Source organism: Lipotes vexillifer, unplaced genomic scaffold (assembly GCF_000442215.2).
Source record: "Lipotes vexillifer unplaced genomic scaffold, Lipotes_vexillifer_v1.1 scaffold903, whole genome shotgun sequence".
NCBI classification, from domain to species: Eukaryota; Metazoa; Chordata; class Mammalia; order Artiodactyla; family Lipotidae; genus Lipotes; species Lipotes vexillifer.
In genome coordinates, this window is record NW_006791919.1 from 1,473,009 (window position 1) to 1,490,401 (window position 17,393).

Genomic DNA, 17,393 nt, shown 5'->3' on the forward strand with positions numbered 1-17,393 from the left:
CTTAAGTCATAAGAAAGCACTAACCATAAACAGAAGAGTTAATAAATTTGACTTCACTAAAATTAAAAACTTCTATTTATTGACACTAAGAGATAGTGAAAAGAGAGCCACAGAGTAGAAGATATTTGCAGTAACTACACGTAAGAGAGAGACACACGCTAGAAAAAGGGCAATTTCTCTTCCGTCCTTCCTCCCACCAACACACACTTAGGGGTGGGTTTTCTTTTGTTTTGTTATTTCTGTTTTTCTGTTTGTTCTTTTTTTGGGGGGGGGAGTGTCCATGGTCCATATACATGGTAACTACTGAAAGGTGAACATAACTACATCTTTGATAACGAAAATTTAAAATGCTAATTTGAGACTCACAGACATAGAAAACAAACATGGTTACCAAAAGGGAAAGTGGAGGGGGGTTGATAAACTAGAAGTCTGGGATTAACAGATACACACTACTATCTATAAAATAGATAAACAACAAGGACCTACTGTATAGTACAGGGAACTATATTCAATATTTTGTAATAACCTATAATGGAAAAGAATTATACATATATAGCTGAATCACTTTGCTGTACATCTGAAACTAACACAACATTGTAAATCAACTATACTTCAATAAAAAATAAATTTAAAAAGCCTGATCATTAAAAACAAGTGCTTCTTTGGTTTTTGAATCTATAGTGGTCAATTTTCCATAAGATGTTTTCATCTCCTACATTTAAGTGAGAGCTAAGTTAGGAAAAATGCAAAAGCAAAGTGAAAAAATAGCCTGGTTAAAAACAATAGTGATTCTTTACTCTTAACAAAGGAGAAAAAATGAATAATTTAACCTCACAAGACAAGGGGGAAACCAAATCTGAAAGGGAAGGTAGAAGAAATTCAAGCAGTAAAGAAAAATGAAAAAGTATAGACAAAGGAGCTGAGAAATGCTGAAAGATAGTATCTGGATAACCAACAATGAAGAAACTCCTGTAACAGTGAGAAAAACAAAGACAAACAGTGGTGATTCTTGGGATCTTAGAGGAACTCCTGATCTTGGATAGGAAAAGCTTTCAACGTTACACAAATAGCAGTCTCCAAATTAGCCCTGGGAGAAACCCTTTATTTTCATCAGTGGAATATTTTAAAAATAAAGGCAAAATGAGCAAACATAGCTTTTCTTGGTGAGTTAAATGGAAGGTATATGGGAAAACAAATCAATGGGAAAATTTAAAAACAAGAACAAATTCAAACTAGGGAGAATCTGAAATTGTCAGCATGCAGGAATCAGAAATTTGGTATCCCTGCTTAATGAATAGGATAGTTTTAATTTCTTTACCTTAAGAGTTTCTGTCAATTCATTTTTGTATTTTTTCTTCTGGAGTGTTCTCATTTAAAGGGGAAAAATGTTTTAAAAGCTATAGAATATGGAAAAGCAGGAAACCAGATACTTGGTGTTTACCCTGGTTTTACAAATAGAAATGCTAATTAGAATGCATCATCTAATAAAATTGTGGCAATGGTCAAGGCGTTAAAAATGTTTACAACCAATAACCTCATTTCTTTCCAAGAAAGACCCTTTGGTTTACTAGTCTGTATAATCTACTTTTGATTATTAATTTTCCACTTTTATCTTTTCTGCTATTGCCCTTTGGCCACTTCATGGATGATAAGCACCTCCTTCAGACAGGAGGGCAGAGGGAAACTAAATAAAGGCATTTGTCTATATTTGTTGTGTTTCCTGTTAATCCTGCCATGGAAGGGTCTAGTAACAAAGAAGTTTAACCCTACTGACTAAAATGATGGTGTTGTTCAAATTAATCCTGTAAACCAAGAAAACCTATAGGTGCCTGGCAGGTAAAGTAAATAAGTGCCTGGGTCACTCAGTGGTGGATACTATGGAAGCTATGGGTAGTACATGTTCCCCTGAAGGGATTACAATATTTCAACTTACACAACATACCTTATGGCTGAATTAGACCCACAGGCTGCCAGTTTACAATATCTGAACCATTAGCATCGGTAATAAAAAATGGATATACTTAGATGTCATAAAAATATTGTTGCTAAAAAATGTGTGTGATAGAGTTTCTCTCTAGCATACCGATATAGTTATGAGCTAATTGACATGAAGAGCACCAAACAGGGACCAAAAGAAATGCGTTAGGCACACCATGTAGTACAGAGTTAACAAATGAACAGCCGGGACCACCCTAGTTCATAATAATTTACAAAGAAGTAACTCTTGTAAAACTTATCCTAAGCCCAAAGTAAACTGATCCTCCTGAGTGTGTGTTCAGGGCCTTTCCTACAGAGGTGCTCAAGAACTATTTTTAATTATTAAAAATAACTTTTAGAGACAGAGCAATATGCTGCATAGGCATCTACATTCACAATATTAGTTTCTGTGGCTTTATAATAGAATAGGTTGTTGAAACAAATCCCAAATAATTTCACATATTTATTTGGAGATTATTTTTGATTTGCAAATAGTGATGTATATATTGAAGATTTTGTGTTGTTTTTCACTTTTTTTCAGGGAAAATTTCATGGAAATCCGATGCATGTGTCTGTGGTTATTTCAAATTGTTTAAGGGAAGAGAGGAGAATATTGGCTGCAGCCAACATGCCTGTTCAGGTAACGTTTTCTTCCATTGTAATCTTGTTATCACCTGGAACTCAATTTTTCTGAAACAGAAATTCTAGTCTTCTTTCCAGCCATCTTCTTCTACCTATGTTGATGGTCCCGTCATCCTTCCAGTCACTTGGAATCAAGGTCTTGGGATTATCTTTGAATAGTTCCTTTTCTCTGCCTCCTTACTGAGATAACTACAAAGTCTTTCCAGAGTTTGTTTCTGGAATCCTATCTATACATCCTTTTCTGTTTCCATTGCTCACACTCTGGTCCATGTTCTTACTATATCAGTTGAGGAATACAGTAACCACCTCCGGGCTGAATTCCTAACTACCATTTAGGCTCTGTTCCTCTCAGCATGTTTATCCTCAGGGATTGATCTTGTGCAAACCCTTCAGTAGTTCCCAATTTCCTACCCCACAAGTCCAAACTACTCCACGAGTAGGAATTTTGTCTTACAGAAACACCATAAATATTTGCTTGTTTATTGTTTCAGTGTGCTTTGCCTTGCCAATAGTATTTTAGATTATATTTTATCCCACTATGCTGAATGAACTCAGAGCCCCCATCAAAGATAAGTAGAGGAATATGAAGTCCCTGGGAATACTTTTTCAGTTAATCCTTTTGAAAAGGAAAGAGCGTGTGAATAATCAACTTTCCACGTCACACTCCATAGGTTAGTAAATCACACTAGTGTATTTATTTTTGAAGATCCAAGAAAAGTATCTTTTTTCAACTATTAAAAATTCTCAGATTTAGTTGCTGTCAGGTTATGGTTGTTTTTACAGAAGTATGAAGCTTTAACAACTTACTCTTATTTTTTAGATGATAAAGAAGAATGGTATCACCTTTATTTAATTTAAAATCTAACGTTAGTGAGTTTCTAAAGTAAATATAGTTTGATTCAGTGCTTTTTGGGTGAACATTGAGATGCTGTTACTAATATATGATATTCTCATATATATTCTGAGCTGTCCTTTTTTGTAGCCCTCTTATCTCTAGTCATTTTGTCTGTGTGTGTGTGTTGTTGTTGTTCTCTTCATATGTCAGGTATCAGGCAAATTAGAAACATTTATTTGAATAGATGCTCATCAAAATCATTCCAGAAATAATCTGCTAGTGCTACATACTACCACAAAAGAAACACTTGTTTGTAAATTTTGAACCAGTAGACAAATATAGGGAGATACACACACACACACACACACACACACACACACAAATAATGGGGGCCAAAATGAGAGTGAATTTTACAAAGGCTTTACCCATCTGAAGAATGTGATGTAGTTGAAAAAACACTTGATTGACAGTCAAGGACCTGGGTTCCACTTGAGATTCTGCCACTGATTTGCTATAGATCTTAGTCAAGTCATCATCCTTTCTAACCATACATCCCCATCCAAGTGTAAGGTGAAGGGTTTACTGACGTTCTAACTCTCAACTCTAGATATCTACGTAAACGTTATATCTAAGGAACTTACTCAATGCCAGATTATTAGAGTGGCCAAGAAATGGGGCTTGCGGTTCCTAACGACGCAGACTGTTAGTGGTCCGTGGCCCTGGAGTTGGGGACCCCTGCTATAAACCATCCTCTCCTTTGGGGTGAAGTGGGGAGAATAAGGGGGAAGAGAAAGGGTTGCTTCTTCATTTACCTGCCTGGGACATAGAGGCTTCTCCCCCACTAGGGAAAGTAAAGCATAAGTGAAGCTAGATCACATTTGGAGCCCAAAGTGGTTAGCACCAGAGTTTGGACTTTACTGTAGTTGGTGGTGAGCAAAATGGGAGAGCCTTGACATCTCCAGACTTGCCTTTGAAGTTTGGTAAAGGGCGAAGGAGAAAGATGGGGCCGGAGACCAGGAAACCTGAACTCAGGTGGTGGGAAGGATGTGCAGAATGTCACACATGAGAATAAATCAAAGAGAAAAAGCTAGTCTTAGAATTTAGAAAAGGAATTTAGGATCCTCAGATGAACACATCACTGTTAAAAAGTTCTTTGAAAAGAAGGAAACAATATTGTCCTTCTGTGCAGCCAGCAGAAACATTTCACAACATTCCACTGACCTTACAGCTTCAAACATAATGAATACAGCTGTTAAAAATCATGATTTTCATATATATTTAATCACACAGAAAGCTGTTTACAATGTGTTACAGAATGAAAAATAAAGTTATAAAATCATACTTAATATGAAAAAAAAAAAGAAATGGGGCTTGGAGTAGCTGGTCCTTTCTATTTAACCAGCCTAACATTTTAACATATTCTTTAGCAAACTCCCTTTCTTCCAATGTAAAAATAAATCTCATACTGGCAGATTCAACATCCCTAATTCTGAATTTAAGTCCAACTTAATGTAGTTTCACTATACTAATTTTTAAATTACATGTATTCATTTTATAGAATTTCAAAAGCAATATGGGTCTGTTACAGAAAATTAGGGGAAAAAAATTTAACCATAAAATCATCTGTAATTTTACTGCTCAAAGATAGCACATGATAATATTTTGGGATGTGTGTGCTTCAGGTCGCATGTACTTGAGTTTACATGTCTATACATATATCCAGATTTTTATAAATAAATAAATAAGTATAAATATATATACATACATATACAAGCAACAGAGATCACAAACATATGGTGTCTTATAATTTGCTCTATTTCTTAACAATTTAACACTACTTGTATGTCATTAAATATTTTTCTACAGCATGGTTTTTAATGGCTATAGAGTATTTCATATCATACTCATCCATACCTCAGTTCAAAGTATGTTACATATACTACATTCTTCATAAACCTGTTTTATCAACATCATCGAAATTTCAAGATATTGTTTTTCCAGGGACCTCTGGAGAAATCCTTACAAAGTTCTTCAGTTTCAGAAAGACAGAGGAATGTGGAGCACAAAGTGGCTGCCATTAAAAATAGTGTGCAGGTGAGTGATCTCTTACAGACACCAGGAAAGTTAGCTGTTGTCACCATACTATGCATCTTTCTCTTGTGCGCCCAAAGTTAGTGCGTACAGAAATCATAGGGTAGTTTGTTATAAGATAAATATCTCTCACGCTGTACGTTCATATTAGAAAAAAATTTCTTTGTGGGAAGCTGTTAACTTCAATTTACTGGAGATTAGGGTTTCCGCACCAGACTCCATCAGTGAGAAGCCATGTGACCTTAGGCGAGTAAGCTGCTTCACACCTCTAAACATCTGCTTCTTCATCTGTAAAAGTGAGGATAACCACTGTAACAGGATTGTTGTGAGGACTACGTGAGATAATACTATATGAAAAGCCTTTAGCTCAGATCTTGACACCATTATATCTGAGCAGAAAAACATCACCAGGTTTGGAGAAGAGTAAAAGTAAAAATCTCAAAGACAGAAATGAGCGGGAGACACAGAGGAGCCACAGATATTTTCTTTCTAAGAGGTAGAGAGGAAAAAAATTTAGACTCAATTGTCATAAACTATATCGCTTAAGAATGGAGATTTTAAGCAAAAAGATAGTTGGTACATTAACACAGAGTTGTATGGAGCTAAAATGAAAAAAGTATCCATAGTCTCAGATAAAAAAGATATTAGTTGCATCATTTGGAATTAACTGAGAAATGAGAGGCAAGATGCTGAAATTTGCAAACACTCAGGAAGAGAAAATGGAAGAGCAACTTCAGTCTGGTTCTTCGAGCGCTATTCAACGTTCACGGGCATTAGCTCTTTAGAAATGTAGATTCTGTATAGTTAGTCTGGGATATTACTGGGGATTGCAAGCACCAAACTGTGTATTTTGAAATACTGATGATGGGTGATGTTGTTGCATTGACGTGCTTAATTGTAACAACAGAGTATGTTTTCTTTGTAAAAAGATGACAGAACAAGACACCAAATATTTAGAAGATCTGCAAGATGAATTTGACTACAGGTATAAAACAATTCAGACAATGGGTAAGTTTTTGTTTTGTCTATAATTCCACATAGGGACATAAAGGCAATGTGACTAGGGTTTCGTCATTGCTGCAGAATTGATAAATTGATCCCTTTTTTTGAAGAGAGTGTTCAGGAGAAATTAATTTATTATGCTTCCTCCTTTTCTCTCCATATAAATATATCTTTTTACCCATGATTCAAAGTAAATTATAAAGCTCATGAGAAATCACCCCTATTTCAGGATGCATATCCAAAAAGTAAGAACATTCTCCTATAGAATCAAAATATCATTATCACAAATAAGAAAAGTAATAATAATTATCTAATATGATCAGGAAATTACTAATATTATCTCTAGGTGAGTCTTTTAATATAATTTTTAAAAATTAAAAGTAGAAATGTGACTCACTGTAGGAAATTTAGAAAGTAGAAAAAAGTATTACAAAATTTAAAACCACACAAAATTCTGCTATCTAGATATAAACACTGTCAAAATGTTAGTATATTTTCTTCCAGCCTTTTTCCTGCACGTTCAAATACATACATATCTATTTATTTATGAAAAAATTGAAATCATCTTGTTCATAGTTTTTTGTATAGCATTTTAAGCTAAAGTTTTATTTTATGTATTTCCTCATATAAAAAAATCTTCAAAACATAATTTCAATAATTGTATAAATACCAAAATGTAAGGACACTGAAATTTATTTGACTATTTCATTGTGGTTAAATATTGAGGTTGTTTACAATTAGATGTTTTCTAAGAAATATAAGGAAAGAATGATAAAATTTATAAAATCTAAGATTTACAAGTAATAACATTTAAAGTGTGTTGCAATTAGTGAGACAATTGGAGAAATTCTCATTAGTTCTAGATTAGTTAATAGGATTGTACCAGTGTTAATCTTCTGGCTTTGAACATTGTGCTATGCTTATCTAAGACACTAGAAGAAGCTGGATGGAGGATATATGGGAACTCTATACTATTTTCGTAACTTTTTTGTAATTCTAAAATAATTTTGAAAAACACATTAGATATAAATTCTTTGTGCAGATGGTTTACAGAATCATCCTTAACTACTGAAATGTTAGCTTAAAATTTATCTGGGGGCTTCCCTGGTGGCGCAGCGGTTGAGGGTCCGCCTGCCGATGCAGGGGACGCAGGTTCGTGCCCCGGTCCGGGAGGATCCCACATGCCGCGGAGCGGCTGGGCCCGTGGGCCATGGCCGCTGAGCCTGCGCGTCCGGAGCCTGTGCTCTGCAATGGGAGAGGCCACAGCGGTGAGAGGCCCGCGTACCAAAAAAAAAAAAAAATTTATCTGGAAGGAAGTAGTATGGGTGATTGTGATCAAATTCTTTATTAACTTTCCATCTAAGATTTAAAAGAGAGGATATTCATTTTTCCTGGCATAAGTGAGATGTGACATGTCCTTCTGGCACCTTCAGGATGTCTTGACTCCCATGAAGTGTTATTAAATATGTTCATAATTGTATGTACAATGTTTTTTCCTTTGGAAGAAATGACACAAACACAGGTTTCATCAGCTTATCAAGGGGTCCGTGATTTTTAAAAGGTTTAGAACAACTGCACATTTAATCAAGCATTACAGTTCATTGAAAGCAGCCTCAGCCTAAATTTCATATGTGAACCATGAATTTTATGAAATAGAATATACATTAAAATATACTGGTTTACATTAAAACAGTAAAATTATTTTGAACTTAGTATATTACAATTAGAGTTACTTTAGTATCTTACAGTGCTTCATAAGCATTATGAAGAATAAAAATGGTTATTACTTAATCAACAAATATTTTGTTGATTATAAGTGAAAGGAAATGTTTGAAGGGAAATGAAAGATACATGGGAAACAAGTTATATCTTTGCTGGTGAAGACTGGAAAGTATTAGCTCATGAAGTTTTGAAATGATAAAATGCCACATCAGCAGGATTTTGCTACATATGGGATCTAGGAATTCGTGAATTTGTGAATTAATACAACCAGAAATGACTTCTTGGAAATCAGTGCTATTTTGTCGAGGACTTTGCCACAGCATTGTTCAGGGGCCTCTTTTCACAATAACACAATTCAGATCAGCATTCCAAAACTTCATTTATTATAGAGATAAGAAGTTGGTATAAGCAGTCACTTACTATATACCAATAAAGTTTAAAGTTCAAATTAAATAATACGATGTTTATTGTACATCTGCCATTTAAGAGGATAAATCATTTGGGGTTTTGTTCAGTCAGAGATTTTTCTTAATTTGCAACTCTTTCTTTGCAAAGAAAATGAGAAAGCAAAGGATTTAGTCTTTAGTTAATGAGACTATGTACTATAAAATGGCAACTCTTGCAGGAGATTGAGTAAAGTCATCAGGAGGGGTCAAATATGATTTAATCATAGGCACAAAGAAGGGCCCCTTTTCTGTCTTACGCATCCCAACCAACCAAGGTCATTATTAATGTAGAGATGACCTAATAAAGAATCCGTTATAAAAACATTTATATTCTCTCTCCCTGCCCCCAAAAGGAACATTGTGTGAAGAATGGTGTTCTCTCAAGGTCTGTAAGATAGAGAGCTCATCTCTGGCATGCTTGGATGTAATCCTTCCTGGCAGCCAGGGATTTACTTCTAAGCTCATCACTAATGGCCCCATTTAGGCTCTTGCATCATGGGATCTTAGGATGGCACGTTACAGCTGGCTTTGGCTTTCATGACAGAGAGCCTTGCCTTGGAGAGGACTCTAAGTCTGACCTCTTTTCCTTCACAGATCAGGGTGACAAGAACAGCGCCCTAATGAATCAGGAAGTTTTGACTCTGCAGGAAATGCTGAACAGCCTGGACTTCAAAAGAAAGGCTAGTGAAGAACTTTAATTGGGCCTTTTGCCTATTTTTCTCCTTTTTCTACATCTAGTCCTACTAGATTAAGCCCTGAAATTAAGCTCTTTGATTTTATCGGTTCCATTTATGCTGAATGAATAAAAGGCAGTGTTTCTAGGAAGAGTATCATACTGTTTGCCATGCTTCTTCACCTAAGTTTACAAAGCAGAACCCTTCTAGAGTCTATTTATCCTGCTCATGTGGTACATGTACTGTAGCTACCATTAATTTCAAGGTGAACATTTTACCCAGTTTTTTTTTTGCCACTATTTCAGACATGACTGTTTTAGTTGCTATACTTAATATGCTGGGATGGGTTCTACTGCACATGTGTAATTAAAATATTACTTGATGACTACTAAAACTTTGTTGCAGAAATAAGTGTCCCAGTTTCTATTCTGAAAAATGACATTGTGCTAAATAATTCTGTAGATTTCAGGAGAGTCCATTGAGACCTGAACATGTTCAATCTAACCTCTTCCCAAGGAGAGGAAGAAAATTTTCTGGCTCAATAAAATATTTTAAAAGAGAGAAATATCTCTCAATTCTACCTCTCCTTGAAAATAGACACAATTGAAATTAAACCAGTCACTGAAATCAATAGTTTATTTCTAAAAGTTTGGCTTCATCTTTTTGTGCAGGAATTTGTGTAAGCACAAATAAATGTAAAATTTATTTTCACCCTAAATTAATTATAAACTTAAACAGTTATATATCAGATTTTAAATATGTAAATATTTAACCCAAGATAAACTTAATGCTTTTATGCATAATAAATCTATGCTATACATTTTATGCATGCCATCTTATTCTACTTTGAATAAGATTTTAAGGAGAGGGGGAATCTTAGAAATAATTCAGTCCATTCACCTGACTGTATAGAGGAGAAGATAAGTCCCATCAAAGTTAAATGGCTTGTCCAAATTCACATAGTTGTGGCAAAGCCAGGGTAGAAATTCACATCTTCTAATCCCTAGGCCTTTGAAAGTTATATTTTCCCACTATGCTTCCCCAAACCCAGATAAAGTGGTACTAAAAACTAATACAGAAAGGCTTAAGTTCTAGACAGTACATTTAAAAATAAATGCATAAACATATTTATAAGAATATAAATTCAATTTATAAATGGCTTTTTAAGAAGCAGATATATGGCTTTTATGACTACAGGATTCAATATTGTCACAGGAGTTACAAATTCAACCTACTTATAGTAAATGATATTCTGAGAGTATTATGTGCTATTATGAGAATGTTAACTATGGTCATGCTTCTTTCTTCATGACATTATTGAATTGCAATAATTTAATTATTTGAAAAGGCAGTGCTATGGCAGATAGAAGGTAGTATTTGGTAAAATATTTGGTCAAAATTTTAACCAAGGCTTTATCTCCCAGGTCAGACAAATTATTTTATAGGTTAAATTATGAGTAGCTTTGGTTGTGTGTCATAAGAATCTTCTCAGTAGTCACTTTTGTCTTCAGGAAGCCCTCAGTAAGATGACACAAATAGTGAATGAGACGGACTTGTTAATGAACAGCACCCTGGTGGAGGAGCTGCAAGACTGGAAGAGGCGGCAGCAAGTCGCCTGCATCGGAGGTCCTCTCCACAATGGGCTCGACCAGCTCCAAAACTGGTAAAATGAACTGAATTTAGTTTCTAGTGAAAACCACAGGAAGCACACAACAGTGTCACTTAGCCAGAGAATACAGGCTTAGACCCAAATGTCAATTCATTCAGCTTATTGATGGCTTATTAGCAGCTGGAACTCTACCGTTGAAAACAAATGGATGTAATTGTCTGAGTGTTTTTAATTTCCATCCCTTTGGGGAGAAAAATAAAGCATCTATAGAAATCTATAGAATGCATAAGAATTGCTTATTTTCTTATCTAATATATCAATCTTAAAAGACTCAAATGAACTTTTTCAAATCAGCAATAAATACACTTTCTTGAAGGGCATGAGAAGCACTGGCTTCAAACACTATATCTCATTTTTAAAATGTGTATCTTAAGGTGTCAGAGTTAAACATTAGTTTTGTGTTTTCAACAAAGTGATTTATTTTTGTATTTAAATGAAAAACTCACAAATGGCTAATACAACATGGCATCCCCCGCCTGTGTACACATGCATACATGCAATTATGTACAGATATTGTCCTTTGTATTAAAAAAAATGTTTTTTGGTTTTCCCCTTCATCAATGTAAAAGAAAACTATGTGAGTGAAAGAACAATTAGAAAATATAACGAAAAAGAAGGAAAGTTTTCAGTTGAAATCTAAAATTGCTTTCCAAGGGTACAATCCAACACAATGAAAAAGCACAGTAACTGGGCACACTTGCACTAAAAGGTCTGCACTGCCAGGCCTACTTCTCAGAAGAAGTAACTGGGCTCTTTTTAAAATTTATTGATTTTCCTTGGGGAGATACTTTGATTCTCTAACCTCACTGTACTCTGTTGTTGTGAAAACAAGATAAACAACAAAGGGAGCATAGCAGATAATGGTGCTCATACCAAATTCAGTAGGGGGTTCGCAGTTCTTTCTACAATGTTATGTGGGGAATAAACTTTCAGTAGAAACAGCTGCTGTCAGGGCACATGGACTTAGCAAGTCTCATGAGACTTCTGCCTCCTCTTAGTTGGAGGCCTCTTCTGTGTGCCTTTCAATCTCCCTCCTTCCCAGACTTCCAGCCCAAGCTGCCACCTCTGTTTCTAAGGTAAGATCCAAGGTAAAACTCTAAGCAGATACCTTTCTCCAGGAAGATCCACTGATAATTTTTTGGCTAATACTTAGGACCTGTAAAAAATATATATGGGGGGGGTCATACTGTTTTTTTCTTCAGTATTCTTACACATAACATTCTTCATATCATGTATTTTTAAAGTCTTAAATTTGCTCTCTTTGACCTTTAGTGAGTGCAATATTTTTAAAATATATGTGTTTAACAGACTTTTTTAAAAGGATAATTAAAAGGGATTTGGTTCCAGACGTTGACAAAATTTCCTAAATGATTTCTTATCTATAACTGAAGGTAAAAATTTTAAAACATTGAAAACAGTTAACATCTATCATGCGTTTTAGCAAAAAGCTGGGTTAGGAAAATAAACATTAAAATAAAAACTGTCACTAACCTTTAATGGAATTAAGTGACTAATTTAATTAATTTAATAATTAGTAATATTTGCTAAATATGGTTAATAGTTAAAATGGTGGATTGTTAAGTGGAAAACTATCTGCGTTTTTCATTTGCTGTTCGATAGCTTTACACTGTTGGCAGAAAGTCTGTTCCAACTCAGAAGGCAGTTGGAGAAATTAGAGGAGCAGTCTACCAAAATGACGTATGAAGGGGATCCCATCCCACTGCAAAGAGCACATCTGCTAGAAAGAGTCACCTTCTTGATCTACACCCTTTTTAAGAAGTAAGTCAACACTTGGCTGTACACCTGAAACTAAAACAACATTGTACATCAACTATACTTCAACTCAAAAAAAAAAAAGGAGTAAGTCAAATGTTATCCATTTAAATGCCTCCTGGGAGCCTCAGTCCTGTGGAGTTGGGAGGACACCCTGGCTGGAGTTTTAGTGTTCAGGTGAAGGAGTGGGAGGGAATTGTTAAACAGTGAGCCTCAGGGTGCAGTGAATAAAGCTCCAGACAGTTCCAGAAACATTTCTGCTCTTCACTGTTTATTCATCAACACTTCTCCCACCACCTAACTCGGTTTTTCATGAGCACCCACCCAAAGTTCATTTTTCATCTTTTAGAAAAGAAGATTTCAAGGATTTCTTCTCAAGTACGTATCCAAGAAATGAAGGGTGGAGAACACGTTTATGTTTATAAGCTCATCTAACGGCAAAAAAAAATACTAGTATGTACCAGAAATCCTAATGTCTAGCTCAAAAATGGCGTGAAATTAACTTTCTAGTTGGTGTTTAGTATGATAAAAATAGACTGGGGCTTTTATTCTTGACCCAATTATAACAATCAAGAATTATTTGCTGTTGTTACTTAGGGACAGTCTTTAGGTATTTCCCATTTCCTGGTATTTATTTATGAGAAGTCTTGGAAAGATTTGAGCTTAACAAGGGTTTGAATGCCTTCTAAGTGTAGAAAATTTGGATTTTATAAGAGGACAGCATCCTGTTACTCTGTGGTTTTCAGCCTGTCAATGTTTCCAGTGTTTTCAAATGACGCGCTTTATTTCCTTTGAACCCAGCTCATTTGTGGTTGAACGACAGCCATGCATGCCAACCCACCCTCAGAGGCCGATGGTACTTAAAACTCTCATTCAGTTTACTGTAAAGCTAAGGTAGGCAGAATGTATTCTATCATTTCGTATTTATGATGCCATAGCCACTGTGTGATTAAGGCTAGTTTCTCTCATTGTGCCTCTCATTCAACTATTCTTTACTGAGCACCTCCTGCATACCCAGCACTCAGCTATGGTAAATACCCACAGAAATGTTAAGGTGAGAGAGCCCTGCTTGTAAAGAGTAGAACAATGAAGATGAGGACATGAGAGTTATTAGCATGAAAGTATGAAATCACAATATCGGACAACATGGGATTAATTGCTCAAAAGGCTGACTTGAGAGAAAACTGGGGAGCCTGGAGAATGCCTTGTGGTCACTGAGGAAGGACCTTGAGGGAAGAGCAGGGGCGTGGGAGAGCGAGACTATAGAAATAATGACTTCCTGGGTCTGTTTTGTAAGCATGGGGAAAAGGGAGAGAGAGAATTGAGTAGATAGATTGGAGACAGATTACGGAAGGGTTTGAATATCCTATCCAGGAAATATAGTGGAACGTTCTTCACCTGTGATCACCAGCAACTAGCTTATTGGATGGTCCATGAAAAATCTCAACACCATGATTTTCAGTACATCCTTATTATGTACCTGATTTAAAGAGAAATGATTATGTTGTTGCCACTTTATCTATGCATCTGATCCTTTTCATTTGCATGAGCAAACTAAAGCATACAGTTTTCCCTAATGACACTCTTAAAATAATGAGTTTGACTTCAAACTTTCAAAGACTTTCATCATGCCTCAATCTCTTGAGTCCCAAAGCTTTACATTTCTAATCACTAGGTCACCTCTGGAAAGCTGAAATTCCAGACTAGTACTAGAGGTGGTGATGCCATGATAGATGGTGATTTAGGATCCCATGATAGCATCCCTGATCACAGATCACTATTGGAACCCCATTTTCAGTTTAGTTTAGTTTCATTTTATTGAGATATAATTGACATACAACACTGTATAAGTTTAAGCATAATGACTTGACATACATAAGCTGCAAAATGATTACTACAATAAGTTTTGTTGACATCTATCACCTAGGAACTTCATTTTTAAAAGGAAGGCATTTGTCTTTCGTTTGCATTTCAGAAACCCTTCTTGAAATTCTTAATCATTTCCTTTGTGTGAATTTGCACCAAGACTTTAAGAAACAAAAAAAAAAGGCAGAGACTAGGTTCCTTTTTAAAATTTTATGATTTTCAGAAGGTGTTCCTTCCTCATCCCCACATCTCTATATAGCCCAGAAAATTGTAACACTAAAAGGAAATAGGATAGAAGGGTGGTGTATATGCTACTTTTCCTTGAGACACCCCCATAGATGATATGTTCAGTCTAAGATGCTCTGTGGGACAAAGGGGAAGATGAGTAGCGGCTGCTCAGCAAAGAGTTCTGAGTGGAAGAGGTCCCTGAATGGCATAGTGTTTGAACTGATTGCCAGAGGCACAGACCATTAGTCCCTGGCTTAGGTGTTCTGCCTTCCGCTTCCATCTAACTGTTCGGTCCCCATCCTTCTTTTCTGTACACTGTCCTCCACTGTCTTGATAGATGATCCTTTACTTAGTATTCAAGATTTTCCCTAAAACCCCTCTCTACCATAGCATTCCATCCTCCTGTTTCAAAGGAAGGGGGTGACATGGGACTCCCTTTTGTCGTCAGCATCCTACAGTGAATGAGATCCTTCCTGAAATAGGATAGAGAGGGATGCAGAGGGGAAAAACATCTTGTCTTACTTCATAGGACCTCCTCACCCCTCACTACCAACAGCTGTACACTTATATCCCAAGCCCTGGAACCAATCCTGGCAGGATTTTTAAGGAACCTTTGCTACATTATTTTTGTTTTGTTTGGGCTGTCTGTTATCTATGACTGTAGTTGTCTAATGCCATTCAGTTGCTTATTACCGTTCTCTATATTCCAGCTCTTTGGCTAGACTCCCTCCTTGGATGTATAGCCATGTCTACTCTCCTTCTTCCCTAATCTTCCCTATGCCGGTTCCCCAGTGCCTGGGGCTGTACAGGGTCTATATGAGGAGTTCAATACATGCTGAGTGAATGAACAAGGTTTGGGATGAGTGCATAAATCAATGAGTGAGTGACCGAATGAATGAACGTCTCTGAAACTGCACTGAACCTGCAGAGATGGTGTGTCAGAGGGTACAGCTCAGAGTTGGGAAAAGCTAAGGAGTGAAGGAGGGCTGACACAAGAAGGAATTAAAGGAATTGTTATTCTGACCTTTGATCATTTGTTTGTTTGAAGTTAGGTCTTTTTTAGTTATGAACATTTTTGCTGTTACTTAAATATAGTGTCTTTAAAGACTGCAAATGCATTTGAAGTGGAATTTTCCTTATTCTACCAGAGTCCTAGTCTTTATCAGTATTTTACCATAAAACACTTATCAAAACATTTAGTCTTACTAAGCTTACTATTTTTTTATAATATGAGATTAAAATGGAGCCACATTAATAGACTTGAAAAATTGTTTTTTTATACATTTAACCCAAATTTGGGCTTTAGCCAAAATATATAGCTATTTTTCTGACCTAGCCAATGTGTTATCCAACACACATCAACTGAAGCAATATGGAAACACTTTCCAAGTATGTGTTATATTAAGTGGCTGATGTCAATATTAGTAACATGGCAAAGTAAAGAGGAATTGGACATTTTAAAAACACACTAACATATGACTGGAAATAATGTGAGTTTGATTTATATGTGCTTGCTGTAAATATATTTAAATCTTTAAATATAAAAAGGCTTTTAGCCATTAAAATTTTTATCTTTAATTCTTTATTTATGTGTCTTTCCAGACTACTGATAAAATTACCAGAACTAAACTATCAGGTAAAGGTGAAAGCATCGATTGACAAGTAAGTTTCTAATTTCATTTTGAAACATGAAAATGTAAGACTTTTAAAAAAGAACTGTCCTTATTTTATAGAATAATTTTAGACTTTTAAATTTACTTCTCTAACGTTACATATCAATGTACTTCAGATATTTGACTTTGAAGTTCAAACATTTAACAGAACTCCAAGGAAGTCTTATTTTAAAAATTTTACTATAAAGACTTGAAATGAAATTTTATATACTATCCCCTAAAGTGTCATAGAAAAATTGTTATTAGGTCTATTAAATATCTCATTTTAAAGAATCTTCTTGGTTTTACAGGAATGTTTCAACTCTGAGGTAAGACATTTACTTTAGAATTTTCGGCTGTTCTCATACATATATTTTACCTGAGACCGTGTAAATAGCCAAGATTTTCTCTCTAGCAATCGAAGATTTGTGCTTTGTGGAACTCACGTCAAAGCCATGTCCATTGAAGAATCTTCCAGTGGGAGTCTCTCTGTAGAATTTCGGCATTTGGTGAGTTTGGCAGTAAAATGACACAAGCTTTTTTTCTCCTCCAAATTAGACACATTTAAACTAATAGGCCTTATAATTTAATGTGTTTTGTTCTTTAGTGTTTCTTATGCGAATTAAGGGCCATATTGAGAAATAAAACATGCCATCATTGAAGAACTTTAAATGGTAAAAAGAACTCTGAACCTTAACTCTGAAGGTGTGAGTTCTTAACAGCGGTGATGTTGTACCTAAATATATGTCTTAACTAGTTAAAATATTTTGGTAATAATGACAGAGATAATCTGTCTCACAGTCGATAGGCATTCCT

General features: G+C 35.5%; 1 protein-coding gene across 1 annotated transcript in view; it reads left to right on the forward strand.

The window, feature by feature from the left end:
• Positions 1-17,393, forward strand: part of STAT4 (signal transducer and activator of transcription 4) — an 84,639-nt gene that overhangs the window by 42,508 nt on the left and 24,738 nt on the right. The window contains exons 3-12 of the mRNA XM_007464959.1: positions 2,519-2,617; positions 5,456-5,548; positions 6,475-6,553; positions 9,310-9,395; positions 10,901-11,052; positions 12,679-12,837; positions 13,633-13,725; positions 16,528-16,587; positions 16,889-16,906; positions 16,993-17,086. Coding sequence (XP_007465021.1) covers positions 2,519-2,617; positions 5,456-5,548; positions 6,475-6,553; positions 9,310-9,395; positions 10,901-11,052; positions 12,679-12,837; positions 13,633-13,725; positions 16,528-16,587; positions 16,889-16,906; positions 16,993-17,086 — 933 coding nt within the window. The remainder of the gene's footprint in view (positions 1-2,518; positions 2,618-5,455; positions 5,549-6,474; positions 6,554-9,309; positions 9,396-10,900; positions 11,053-12,678; positions 12,838-13,632; positions 13,726-16,527; positions 16,588-16,888; positions 16,907-16,992; positions 17,087-17,393) is intronic.